The sequence below is a fragment of the Malaclemys terrapin genome, chromosome 3, assembly GCF_027887155.1.
Source record: "Malaclemys terrapin pileata isolate rMalTer1 chromosome 3, rMalTer1.hap1, whole genome shotgun sequence".
Taxonomy (NCBI): Eukaryota; Metazoa; Chordata; order Testudines; family Emydidae; genus Malaclemys; species Malaclemys terrapin.
The window spans coordinates 174,695,058-174,709,144 of record NC_071507.1 but is presented as its reverse complement, the minus strand read 5'-3'; the positions used below and the strand labels follow the sequence as shown (position 1 = coordinate 174,709,144).

The window sequence follows — 14,087 nt, the reverse complement described above, 5'->3', positions numbered from 1 at the left end:
ACAGTTTTAAGGTCTGATATCTTATGACCCATCAACTCTCGAAACAAATTTATACAACTAACTTTCCAGTGGGGCAAACACACCATTTGCTTCTAGCACTAGTAAGATCTCATCTATATCAAATCTTAAACTCACAAGATTATGTATAAAAACCCTATTTTAGTAATCCAAGTGGTTTCTAAAATGCATAGATTTTTCTCACTCAGAGGCCTGGTCAGTTGGAATCAGAGGTGGGAATTTTCAAAAGCACTCTGGGTCAGCTTATTTCTTCCATGGGAACACAGAGGAAGATTTACCACTGACACCAATGGAAACAGAGTGTGAAAAGCCCATCAATGGTGATTAAAAATCTGGACTTTACAGGTAGAGGAATATAAAAAATAGTACCAATAACCTGCCAGATTAATGTTTCCTCTTCCTCCCCCCACCCTCCCCAAACTATGGAATTTCCCTCCCAAAGGTGTCATTTGTCTGAGATTCAAGATGGGCAATATTCAGTCCCAGACCAGAGGTGGATTTTAAGGTCTGATATCCTGTAGACCCACAAATTAGAAAATGGGAACGTGACCACTGGAAGGTGGATATTTCTAGCTTTTTAATGACATACAGGACATTGGTTTCTAGCTCTGAAAGATCCTAAGATATTGGACCATAAAATTGTGACACTTTATAAGCTATTTTATGCTATTTTTAGATGTTTCTATGTTTGTCTTGCTTCTTAGTGCTGTATAGTGGAACTTGAGGTAACTAAGGCTAGGTCTACACTACCCGCCTGAATCGGCGGGTAGAAATCGACCTCTCAGGGATCGATTTATCGCGTCCCGTTGGGACACGACAATCGATCCCCGAATCGACGCTCTTACTCCACCAGCGGAGGTGGGAGTAAGCGCCGTCGACAGGAAGCCGCAGAGGTCGATTTTGCCGCCGTCCCTACAGCGGGGTAAGTAGGCTGCGATACGTCGAATTCAGCTACCATGGTCTTTTATTAATTATTATTTGCATTATCATAGCTACTAGAAGTTCCAGTCATGAAACAGGACCTCATTGTTCTAGGTGTTATACAAAGAAAGAACAAAAACAACCCCCACCCCCAAATAGGCACTGCTCAAAGAGCTTATGATCCTTTCCTACGTGCAGGGAGCTACAACCCACCATACATCAAGATGTGGATACAACAAAGTTTTCAGGCTTATATTTACATCCAAGTCAATATACATGATCTTATGTATTATATCTTTGAAGATATACATGATCTTAAACAAAAGTTAACCCAGTACAAGTCTTGTTTGTCCTTTGGTGAATGATGAAATGTGTACATGTAAGACCTTTGGAGGCTGAATTTTAGCAACAGATGGGTTGTGCTAATTGTGCATTTTGAATTTGTTACAATATAACACAATCATTTCTATAAAATCATATTTAATATACAACAAACTCTCACCACATAAACACATCAAAACACCTTATTATAGTTCCAAGAATCAATTACAGGTTTTCATAAAAACATTTTCATATCTAGAATCTTAATACAGAATGATTTATTTCTATGCCAAAATACATTTAGACTGTAAACTGTTTGTAGAAAAAGACAAAGAATTGGGGTTTGCTGGTATTTAATCCATCTTATTTCTTTCTTCCATGTTCTGTTTTGAAACATATCTGAAATGTTTACATAAAATGTTTTGTTTTTTTATCCAAAGTTCTAACAAAAAAAAAAAAAGAGAGAGAAAGAGAGAGAGGAAGAAGAAGATAATTGTCTCTTCACTTCCTCGTCTTTTGGATGTGCACAGAACAGCATTCACTGTCGGCACATGCTACCCTGGTCAGGACTGTGTGCCATGTTGGTTTTGAAAGAAAGACACAACATTCCCTTTTAATACAAGTATTGGGTGCTCAAAGAATGAAGAATTGAGGCCCAATAATAATTGAACTGCATTTAGCAAATATAAAACTGGAAAAAAAATCCACATAAAAACACATATGAAGATTGATCACACAATTTTATTAGAGTCTTTTGAACAATTGTATTATGTTGTTCCTTTATTTAAAAACTCTTGCAAAAAAAGACATTGGAGTGGACTGTTTTCAACCCTGAGCATTAACACTGCATATCAAGTACTGTAGTAAAGAAGCTGGTTAAGATTGTAGCACTAGCACAAAGTCACTGATATTAATCCTCTAAATGATCAGGTTTTTACAAAAAAAATACATAGTTTTCAATAAATAATGCTTAATTTTACAACTTTGATACAGCAATGTCATACACTGTTTTGACACATACTAAACTCTGCATGCTATATAGTCTACTAGAAGACAAAACTTTGCCATGCATTTTCTTTTTCTAGTGCTAGAAAACACTTTGTCCTCCAGTGCATTGCCTCAAGCAGCCTTACTCTCTTCTTTCTATCTCATAGCAATAGGCCGTGCACTGGCATGCAAAACCTTAAGAAAAGGTTTCCCCCCCCCACCATCACTCAGACTTCTAAACAAAAGTACTTTTCAGCTTTCCCCCCCAGACCTGGAGTGTCTATGAAAATGAATTTAATGTGGCCTTTGAAAAGGCTTTGAAATTACATATTTTAAAAGTGTCATGCTGAAAAACGGCTCTAAAACATTCAATTTTCCCCACCTGTGGCCATCATGCAACATCTTTGAAATGTTGTAACCATCAAATGTCCCACATTGGAAAAACAGGCCTCCATTTTAAAACAGCCTCCCACCCCTGCCAAAAAAAAAAAAAAAAAAGTATCACAGCATTTATGTAGAGACTCCAAAATTCCAACATATGTACAAGAGCAAAACCAGATAGAAATTGCAAATGAGCTAACAATGGCATATAACTCTTCTCCCTGGTATACCCAGGAGTTGAGGCAACTTGGCTTTGGAGATACGCAGGAAGATGGAAACAAAATCAAATTGTGATAATAGGAGCTCCTGGAATAGTATTTATTATTTGATCAAATTTCTTCAGATGGTAAATCACTGTGTCTTGATTTTCTGTGAGGTGAATGTTACTATAATGTAATTCCATGATAATCAAACCAATCTTAATTTCTGGAGGTTCACAAATCTTAGTAGCTTGATTTTCTCATGTTCATTCATTCTGCAAGATTTCACTTCACAGAAAATCCACATGTAATAGCTAAGCACAAAAAAGTTTGATTAAATAATAAGCACTGGAACAGCCATTCTCACATTTCCAGGTTGTTTGTTCATCATTGAAAACCACTCACCCCTTCTTATCCATATTGCTTTAGGGGTTTACTTTTATATATAGAAGTCATTGCTTTGAAACTACTGTCAATCATAATCTTCTAAGAGTTTTTAAAATATTCCTATCTTTGCACTGGCATAAGTATTGGGTTTCCTAAGAGAAACTCTACCCAACGAAGGTATTACTTTTTATACATGAAACAATACAAATTTTGTTTCCCTTTTTTGTAAGTCATTCTACACTTTCTGCACATTTGTGCTTTATATTGAATATAAAAATAGGTCTTTAAAACTCTATTTACTTTAAACTCACTAAAAAACTACTTGCTTGTGAAATTCTCTTACAAATTCACTGCATCCATGTAGAGAAGATAAAACTAATTAGGCAGTTAATTGATACAGGTAGTGTGTAAAAAAATAATAAATTTTAAAAATCACAGCCTGAAATTTGGGAAAAAAGAGAAATTGAAGGAATAAAATTGTATAGTTGAAATGTAAGGCAACTCATTATAGAGAGTTTCTTTCTGGTCATTATCATAAGTGAAGATTAAGGGGAATTTAGAAAGAGAACTAAGTTTTCCAAAAAAACAGGAAGAATTGGAGCCCAATTCTGCATATCCTTCTTGAAGCAAAAATCTCTCATTAAGCTCAATGAGAATTTTTGTTAAGAAGTGCAGGTTTAAGCACATACCAGGGCATCAATATGAAGATGTGGCAAGGGTAGAGAGAAAAGGAATGAACTGTAATGGAGTATCAAATAGCTTGAAACTATATGGCCCTGATTCAACCTCACAAGAGTTTCACACTAGAATAACTATAGAGTTGCACTTGATTTACACTTGTGTGAACGAAGAAACAGGACACACAGATGCAAACCACATTCAGTAGACTCTATCTTTGGGGAAGCTTACCCTGGGTGGATGTGGATGCCTACACTTTAGACTACAAGACATTTAAAAGGCATTTTGAATATGTCTTCCTGTTAAATTTGAAAAATATTGTCCTTTTAAACAATTTACAGTTAGTACTTTTATAGTTGAGAGACTAAACAGAAGAAAGCAACCAAAAGGGAAAATGTCAATTGAAGTTATCTTTCCAAAAACATTCATTTTCAAAATCTGAAAAATACCACCACCCTTTTCTACATCTTATATTTATATTTAAGTGAGATCCTAAGTGTTGTAAATAAAATTGTTTTTTTTCCAATTGGAAAAAGCTGAGTTTCTTCTTTTGTGCCCCTAAATCTGCTTACACATAGAAAAGTACTATACAGAGACCAAATGAAAACAGGGGCAGCAATAAGAAAGTAAATGGGAGACACTAAGCCTGGAACATAATGATTTCTCCAAGAGGGTAGTCAACAAGAATTCATACGCATACTTAAAAGGAAAAACTGGGAATAGGGTTATTCAATTTGACCAGAAATACCCCACACGTAAAATATGAGGATAACCTAGCTGATGTGATCTTTATTGACTGTCAGACTGCTCTTACTCACATTGAAGTGAGTGGGAGTTCAGGCATTGATTTCAACAAGGAGCAAGTTCTGGCCCTAAAAGTGTCGTGGCTTAATTAGAATATTCATTCATTTTCCTTGGGCAATATGCAAAGTTAAGCTCTCAAATGGATGAAAAGTCAAACTTTTGGGGAAAAAAATATGTATTGTCCCCCTGTTCATTGCATCATCACTCAAAATATTAATTTTACATATTGTTGTAGTCCCCTTCCAAAAGCTCTTCCAAGACTCTCTTGGCAGGGTGTTTTTTTCCTTTGACTAAACTAGACCTGTTGCTCTTTAAAATCTGCCTGACTGCTCTATACTTAGATATTTCATATTAGTTATCCTTGATTAATACTTCGTAATAATTTTAAAAATTCCCTCCAAAAATACATCAAGATTTTTTGTGAGCTGAAACATAGACTTTATTACAAACTGAATCCACCTTAGATTTGACCATCATTAATACATAACTCACTGAACATTTGCAAAACACAAATGTTCAATTACACTGCCTATCATTTCAATAAACAAGGATGCATATCAGAAAGAAGGGAGTGGAAGAAATTGTCCACACCCTCTCATGATAGCTTGAAGAATTGCTAAGAGAATTTTGGCTCAGTTTTAAAAGATTGGAATATGATCATCTAATGCGATCACCCTATCCCATGAACATAAACTGGTTTTCAACAGTAGGACAGCTAATGGCTAGGCTGTAGAGCACTTTAGTTCCTTTTTTTTTTTTTTTTTTGCCTTAGAAGAGATAAATGTCATTTGTTTTCAATCTAATTGCTAAGTAATTATATAGAGAACATACTAATCATTTGAGACCAAAAAAAATGAAAATTCAAGAAACTCTGTTTTATTGAGGACTATCCATTGCCAAGGATATTTTGTGTGTTGTATTTGTTTGTTTTAAAACAGGTTTTTTTTCCATAAAGAATTATCACAATGCAAGACATAAATTTAGGTTCCCAGATACACTGCATCTCTTTTCTGATAGCAAGAATTTAGGCCAAACAGCTTTTATTTAGAATCGTAAGTTTTTTAAATTATTATTATGAGAAAGAGATCAGATTATATGAATCATTTAACTACCAGATTATGTAACTAACCTAAAGTAGCTATCTCACCACTTAAATGCCTAAGAGTTGTCTTTGATTAAACATAACATGCATGCAGGTTTAAATGTTGTGTTTTATTATGCCTTACAAAAATGTATGCAGGATTTTCATTTTCAGCAAATCTGAAAGCCTGTAGCAGTGGTTGCCACCAAAATTACCAGCACAGTGAATTGTCCTTGTAAACAGCTGGATCATTTATTAGTGGATAAAGATAAAGGATCGACCAATGCCTATCAGATAAAAAGTAAACTTCTTGAGAAACACACTTCCACCTTGAGTCTGTTTATTGCCATCAGCAGTTCTTTCAAAATGTAAAACTGAAATCTGACGGCTCCTAAGGGGGAAAAAATGCACATTTTACAAAGTCTGTTCATCTGCAGCAGCCGCTCACATCCGCCCTTCCCACGCCCCAGCTCTCAGACAGGCAAAGGCAACTGCAAAGAAGAGGGAATTGGAGCAGATCCCCTGGGTTCTCCAGCTGCCGGCGGGGCGGAGGTTAGCTCCGTGGCACTGCTGAGAAGGGCGGCAGCACCCTCTGGGCAGGACATCAGTAGCTACGGGCTCGCCCAGGCCGCTGAAAGAGAAGGGAGGCAGGGCGGGCTGGGGGCAGAGCGCTCCGGCTCCGCGAGCTCGGGGCCAGCGGCGCCGGTGCGCGCCAGGCTCGGGCAGGGAGGGAAGCTCTGCACAGAAGCGACAGGGCAGAGATCAAAGCTGGCCGCACCTCCGCCCCTGCGGCAAACTTGGAGCCCCCGCCCCCTCCTGAGCAGGGTCCCCCGGCTGCGGCCGGCCTCCCCAGCTTGGAAGCCCCGTACCCGCTGCTGCCTCGCCTGCCCCTCCGGAAGGGATGCACGGGGAGGCGGAAAGCAGCCTCCAGCCCAGCACCGTGCTGCCCCGGCCGGCGTGTGGGGAGTGGAAAAGGGCGGGGAAGCTGGCGCGCCCCGCCCCGGGGGAGCCAGCCGCTCTCCGGTCCCTCCCCGCCGCTGCACCCCGATTCCTTCTCCCAGTTTCCCCGTTTAAGACTGACTGAGGGCCGGGGGGAGAAACTGCTAAAAATAACCAGCGCGCCCAACGCCGCCGCCAGCCTTCGCTAGCCGCACATGGCCGGACACACCCCCTCCGCGCACAGCCAGCCTAACCCGCCGCACAGCACAGCACAGCCCACGTGGAAGGGACCCGGGAGCCAGCGCAGCCCCCTCTCCGAGATCCTGAGGGAGACCCCGCCAGGCCGAGCAGGGAGCTAGCTAGCACAGGCCCCCGACGCTGCCCTCTGGAGGGCCGAGCCCCGCTACTTGGGGGGAGGGAGCCAGAGCCATCCCCGCCTCCTACGCGCACGGATCTCGGCCTGAAAGGTGTCCCTACCCCCGCCCCACTCGGAGATGGGGAGAGGAGTAGAATCCCCCCCCCCCCCCAGTAAAGGGCCCCTCCGCTAGCCACACTCAGCTGCGATCCCCCCACTTCGCCGAGGGGAGATGCAGCAATGACAGAAGGCAGGTAAACGGGCAAAGAACCTAGCACTAAAGCGTGCCTGGAATCACGTTCTCCGAGACCCTCTCCGCCATCTTTCTGTGGGCTCCCGGGGTCTCCCCTTCTAGGCTACCAGGGCGCTGAAAGCCGGATTGGGGGGCGGGGTGGGGGTAAAATCAGCGATTTCACACGTTTGTGGAATAAAAAGCTGTCTAACATTCTTCCCTCTCCCCCCCGCTACATGCAGACACAGCCGCCTACAGCTCCGCAGGTGGGGCGTGGGTCCAGGGCATCGCCAGCGTTACTTCTACAGACACTAATAGCGATACGAGTTTCTATCAGTTCCAGCTGATTTATTAAAATTGTCAAGATACAGACTTTCAGCATAAAAAAAAGGCAATGATGTTGACAGTGCACAAGTCTGCTTTTGCCATCATTTGCTACAAAATATGCAGATGGTCTGTACTTTAGATTATATTGCACAAAATGAGAAACTTTTTTTTAACTATGTGCCTTTTTTTGCTAAAAATCGAGAATCCAGTTTCATACCTTCCATCTGGGGCCCCATCCACATATCACAGCGTATGAGATACATAAAGTCCTACTATAGTACAGTACATATACAATCTTTTAAACTAAGATAACAGCTCTGAGGTCTATATCACCATTTTCAATAAATCTTTACCTACAAATATTGAACAAATCTGAACTATAGCTGTACAAAAAAGTTTCTTTTTTTGTTTTAAACCACAAGGCCTTTAGATGCAAGGATTATTTTTAAAATTTTAATCCTTTTAAAACCAGGACGTAACGTACCAACAAACTTGCATGCTAAAAACAGAAAAGAAAAAAAAATAAAAGGGAAGAAGTGCCTGAAAAGTCTTACTGAAAAAACACAGCAAGAATGTTCCCTTTTCACTGTACAAAAATACGCCTGAAAATATATTAATTTTTAAAAAAGACTGAGGTCTGTTATGTATCAAAAATGTTTCAATACCTTTTTGTACTGAGGTCTAGGCTGTCTGGTATTCAATCAAGGAGGTATAAGGGAACAAGCTACAAAAAAAAAGTTGGCAAGTAGAAATCACATTTGTAAAACCATAGACAATTTGATCTGAAAAGTAAACTCTGATCTTAAGTCAGTTCACAGTTTTTATTTTCTTTTTGTAAGCGTTTGTACAGTCTGCATTTTTTCAAGCTCCCTGCAGCTTTGTTAAGAATCGGATGCATAGAAGACATCAGTTTTCTCCCTCCAAAAAAAGTTGCAATGGTCCCTTTCAGAAAAAAATCAGAACAGTTCTTTTAAGATCTCTCACGGGAAAAAAAAAAATCCACAAACCCCCTTGAGTAACAGTTGTGCTGCCAAAAGACTTCTTTGCAGACCATCTTCCAGACTTCAATCACAGACCGACAAGCTTCGAACATCGACTTCTGAATCATTTTTCCCCCAGTCCCCCATGCCTTTTTGTTGTTGTTGCGATCACCAAATTAAAAAAAAAAAAAAAAAAAACATAACTCCGGGCTCGGTTTGGAACTAACTTTGAGGCTTTTTTTTAAAAAAGAAAAGACATTTTATTATATCATTTTTTTACTCCACCACTTCCATCACATCATCACCAGCATCATCTTTCCTTTCCGATTTCTCTGCACGGTTGTTCTCATCAGCGACACGCCTTCCCGCGGCTCAGTAAGTGAAGACCAAGTCGGAAAAGTTCGCTTCCAGCCAGTCCCCTGCAATCATTTCGCTCAGCTCCGGGGTGCAGTAATCGGGGAACTCGAAGTGAGAGCCCAAGCTGCCCTCGCTGAACGAATCCAAATCTTTATCCACCAGGGACAGAGACAGGTTCCCCGAAGCAGAGCTCACCCCCAGCTCCGAGGCGGCGTGAGGGTGCTGGGAGAAATTCAAGCTCAAGTCGAACATCAGGTCGTCCGTCTCTTCGCTGCTGGAGGAGGAGGTGGAGATGGACCTGGAGGAAGCCGGGGACAGGCTGGGCTGCTGCTGGGTGCTCTGCTTGGTGATGTTCTTGAAGTTGTAGTACAGTCTATTGCTGCCGCTGCTGCCGTGCGAGGCTGCGCTGCCCCTCACCTCTTCGTACAGGCTGGCCCCCTCGGTGGACTCTGCCGAAGAGCTCAAGGTGGGACTGGCCGGGACTTTGGCTACATTATATCGCCTCTGCTGCTGCTGCTCGTCTTCCTCGTCCTCCTCCTCCTCCGCCTCTTGCTTGATCCTGAGCTGCAGCTCGTCCTCCTCCTCCTCCTCATCATCATCCTCGTCCATGAAGACGCACTTGACGGTTTTGCTACTCACTTTCAGGGTACCGTAGACATAGTCCTCCCCCGCGTAGTCCCCGGGGTGGGTGGCTTTAGCCCCGGGCTTGGCGGGAGAGGAGGAGGAGGACTTCAGCTTGCTACATTTCTTACTGGAGCTCTTGGCGCTTTTGCTGCTGCTGCTGGTGGGTGCATTTTTCTCCGGGCTCTGGCTGGCACTGGGCTTGGCTGATGGGTCCATTTTGGGCTTTTTCCTGGGTCTGTATTTGTAGTCGGGGTAATCGGCCATGTGTTTGAGCCTCAGTCTCTCTGCCTCCCGGATGAAGGGGATCTTCTCGCTGTCCTTCAGCATTTTCCACCGCTTGCCCAGGCGCTTGGAGATCTCCGCGTTGTGCATGTCCGGGGACTGCTCCATGATTTTTCTCCTCTCGATTTTAGACCACACCATGAACGCATTCATCGGTCTCTTAATGTGCCCTGAAGCCGTTTTGCACCAGTCCGGGTCGCTCTCATCCAAAGCGACCGGGCTGCATGCCATAAACTCGCCCTCTTCGGTGTCCATCGCCTCCCGAGGCAGGTTGCTTTCAGTCTCTGTACTTTCCGCTTGCTGCACCATGCCGGGCTTGGAGCGATTTCTTTGTGTGTGCCAGCCCTTTTCCTGCCCCGCCACGCGAGCCTTCGGGAGTCACAAGGTGAAGCCCAGCGTGCGAGTTGCAAGGTCTCTTCTGCGCCTTTCCTTCCCCGCTCGCACACTGCCGCTACTGCTCCCCTTGCACCAGGCACCAGCAGGACTGGGACTCTCTCCGGCTCGGCTCGGCTCTTTCCCCTCCCCCCTGCAGCAGCAGCAGCAGCCGCCCGGACCCCGAGCTCTCACTAGATCACACGCCCCCTTCTGCAAAAGTTGCGGCCGGGTCCTCTCCGAACTAGTTATCAGGGTTTCATATGGGTGACATCACTCCCCCAGCCAGCCAATCGTGTAACTCGGGCTCCTCCCACTGGCTCCTCCCCTCTGCCTTTATTTAAGTCCCCCACATGCGCCCCCCGCCTTTCGCACCGTTTTAGTGGGGGAGGTGTGGAATTGGAAGAGGCTGGGCTGGGAGCTTAATCTTAATATACATATATTAAAAATGACTTGCATGGGTCATTTAAGATGGGTTGTATTAATGCTTTCACTATCTCCTCCTGGGCTGGCTATTAGAAAGCACAGCAATTTGTTTTGCTAGAGAGTATGGGATAGTGGATGTGAATCTGGTGCGATTATTTCCCATTGCCTAGTGCAGTCAGGCTGGGTGAGCTCATGTCCTAGGGACTGAGGTGCATCCTCTGGGCATCTGCTCTCTGTGCTTCCAAGTAACTGAAGGTGGCGCTTTAACACTACAAGCTTTTCAAAAGCATGCAGCTATTTATTTTTTTGCAAGGCAAAGAAATCAGTTTAAAGATAAAGTGCTGATTTCTCATTCTTGTGTTTGCATAGTGTCTATTTTATCCCTTTTTTCTCTTATTCTCTTCCTCCAAACCTCCCCCACAGCCAAGGCATCACTTCTTTACTCATGGTTCCCTATCTGCCTTTCTTTAAACCAATAGCAGGAGAAACAGTTGACGGTTTTGCTTTTGATCAGTTAATATCAATGACACCTATTTGAGATGTGTGATGTTTTGTACTTCAAAATTTGGTGGCTGTGACATTTACAGGCACAAATTGACCCATGGCCACCTCTGGCATTACTCACACCTGTGATCATTTTTTTAAAATAATGAAAAATATAGGATACATTAAACAATCTAATTGCATAAAAACAGCACTTTGCCTATCATGAATCATTTATTTTCACTTCCTAATTTTGACTAGACCATAATGCCAATAATTAGCCTTTTTTCCCCCTGGCTGGTAGTAAGCCAGAGTAAATAGGGCACTGTGTCACATGGTGATTTAAATCCGCCCTTAACAAATCAGGGTGCATAGATGGTACTTAAAACATGTTTAAGTGGAGCAAGTCCTCCCCCCTTTCAATTTCATGGTGCTGTTAAGGCTATCTATGTGTTAGCTCCAGATGGTGGGGAGAAAAGAAGGTCTAAGCACCAGATATTCCCTGTAGGGAATTGAGTAGCTCCCCACCCTACACCTTCCCCAAGCACTGGCCAGATGCACAGAGTGGAGGGAAAACGAGTCTTGCAAATTACTGCCCCCATAACAAAAAGGGGGCCATGTGAGAAATGTTGTCTCTGAGGCACAATGCTTCATGCTCTCCATGACAGTGCCTACTGAACCAATCTAACCCATAATAATGGTTATTGTTTATCATCTGGATTGTATGAGGTAAAAAGGAAAATTTGTGTGGTATAAGTCAGCCTATCATAAAATATAATGAATTATATCATAAGCCGTTTGTTTATAAGCTGACCCCCCCCCAAGATGGATAAGTAAAAATGGAAAATTTGTATGCCCCATTCATAAGCCGACCCTATAATTCAGGGGTCGGCAAACTTTGGCTCCCGGCCCATCAGGATAAGCCGCTGGCGGGCCGATACAGTTTGTTTACCTTGAGCATCCGCAAGCACGGAGGTAAACCTAAGTAAACAAAATGTCCCGGCCTGCCAGCGGCTTAACCTGGCGGGCTGGGACAGCAACTGGTGGGGAAATTTTTTGTGGGGAGAAGCTGGGGGTTAGGGGAGTAACCCCTGTGATCACCCCCCACATGATCCCACCCCAACCCGGGACCTCCCCACATGACTCCTCCTTGTGTAACCCCTCCCTCCCGCATCCCTAGCCCGGGACACCCACACTCTCCCCATCCCATCCCTTCCCACCTTACCTGCAACGGGCCAGGGGAGGATGCCAGGGGAGCAATGTGGCCGCAGCCTGCCAGCCCCAGAACTGCAGCAGCTTCGGAGGCTGGGGGGAGAGCAGCGTGGCCAGAAGCGGAGAGACTCTGTCCCCTGCCTCTTCCCTTCTGGCTCTGCTGGCTGTGCTGCCTCTCCTTGCCCCCTCTGTTGAGGGGGCGGGGAAAGAGGCTGTGTCCCACCTGTCCCCCTCTCTATACCCGTTCATAAGCCGACCCCCTTCTCTGGTGTTTCCCTTTTTTACTAACACGATATATTAAAATAGATGTTCCTAAAAGGGTGGAGCAGACTCTTTAAAGCCTGGCCTACCTGAAGGATTGCCTATTTTCCTGTGTAATACTTTCACCACCGTGGTCAGCAGAGGAACCTGAGTAGCATTCCCCTCATTATAAACGAGGGGGAGAAGGTTGCTGGGCATTCTCTGTGAAGGCTCCAAGACTCTGGTTTCTCCCCAGCCTGGTCTGAAGTAGCTTGAATTCAGTGCCCATGTGGGCCCACTGCAAATGCCATCTGTTTGATAGGGGTTTTGGAGAGAATGAGGGTATGCTTCCCACAATGATGAAAGGGTGGAAAGGAGTCTCTATAGATGTCTGGCTGGTTGAGTTCCTGTGAGATGACTACTGGCTGCTGGAATCTTATTATTAATGATGTCAGGGTGCCTAGAACCTTGGAGAAGTGTAAAAAAAAGTCTAACAGAAAGTTAGGAACTATCAGGAAAGGGACAGAAATTAAGAGAGAAAATACGGAAATACCACTGTATAAATCCATGTGCTCCCGTGTCCAGTTTTGGTCACCCTATCTCAAAAAAAGATATAGTGGAACTGGAAGGTTGCAAGAAGGGCAACAAAGATGATCAAGAATATGGAATGGCTTCTATAAAAAGAGAGACTACAAAGATTGGGGCTGTTAAGCTTAGAAAAGAGACGAGTAAGGGGAGTTATAATGGAAGGTTATAAAATCATGAATGGTATGCAAAAGATGATTAGTGACATGTTATTTAACTTTTCCCACAATACAAAAACCAGGAGCCACATGATGCAATTAATAGGCCGCAGATTTAATACAAATGAGGAAATACTTTTTCATGCAGCACACAGTTAACCTTTGGAACTAATTGTTGTGGGATACTGTGAAGGCCAAAAGTATAACTGGGTTCAAAAAAAGAACTGGATAAGTTCTTAGAGGATAGGGCCATCAATGGCTGTTAGCCAAGATGATCAGGGATGTAACCCCGTGCTTGGGGTGACAGTAAACCTCTAACTACCAGAAGACAGAGGTGGATCACTCCAACTGCCCTGTTCTGTACACTTCCTGTGAAACTCTGGTACTGGCCACTCTTGGAGACCGGATACTCAGCTTGATGGACCATAGGTCTGACACAATATGGCCATTCTTATGTCTATTCTTATGTTCTTTTTGTTATTTTAAATTTAAATAAATAACGTGAGTAGAGATGGTTGAAAAATAGAATTCCATTCTGTAGGAAATTCTGAGATTTGGTCACATTCTGAATCAGAGGGAAAAGTTTAAATCTCAGAAATTTTGTGAAATACAATATTTCAAAATATTTTTTCGACCTTATCAAAACATCTCATTTTGGTAAGATTCAACTTTTTTCATTTCAACTTTATTATTTTGACTTTTATGCTATACCATATAATGATAACATGTATTGTAAT

General features: G+C 43.2%; 1 protein-coding gene across 1 annotated transcript; it reads right to left on the bottom strand.

Annotated features, from left to right (window-relative positions):
* Positions 1 to 7,270: 7,270 nt before the first annotated feature.
* SOX11 (SRY-box transcription factor 11) lies at positions 7,271 to 10,637 on the bottom strand. The gene has a single exon (XM_054023020.1). It carries the CDS (start codon positions 10,181 to 10,183, stop codon positions 8,984 to 8,986), a length of 1,200 nt encoding a protein of 399 aa, XP_053878995.1. The 5' UTR covers positions 10,184 to 10,637; the 3' UTR covers positions 7,271 to 8,983.
* Between the last annotated feature and the right edge of the window lie 3,450 nt (positions 10,638 to 14,087).

Excerpts from the sequence above, each read along its gene's own strand:
- SOX11 (XM_054023020.1), bottom strand. The coding sequence starts at position 10,183 with ATGGTGCAGCAAGCGGAAAGTACAGAGACTGAAAGCAACCTGCCTCGG.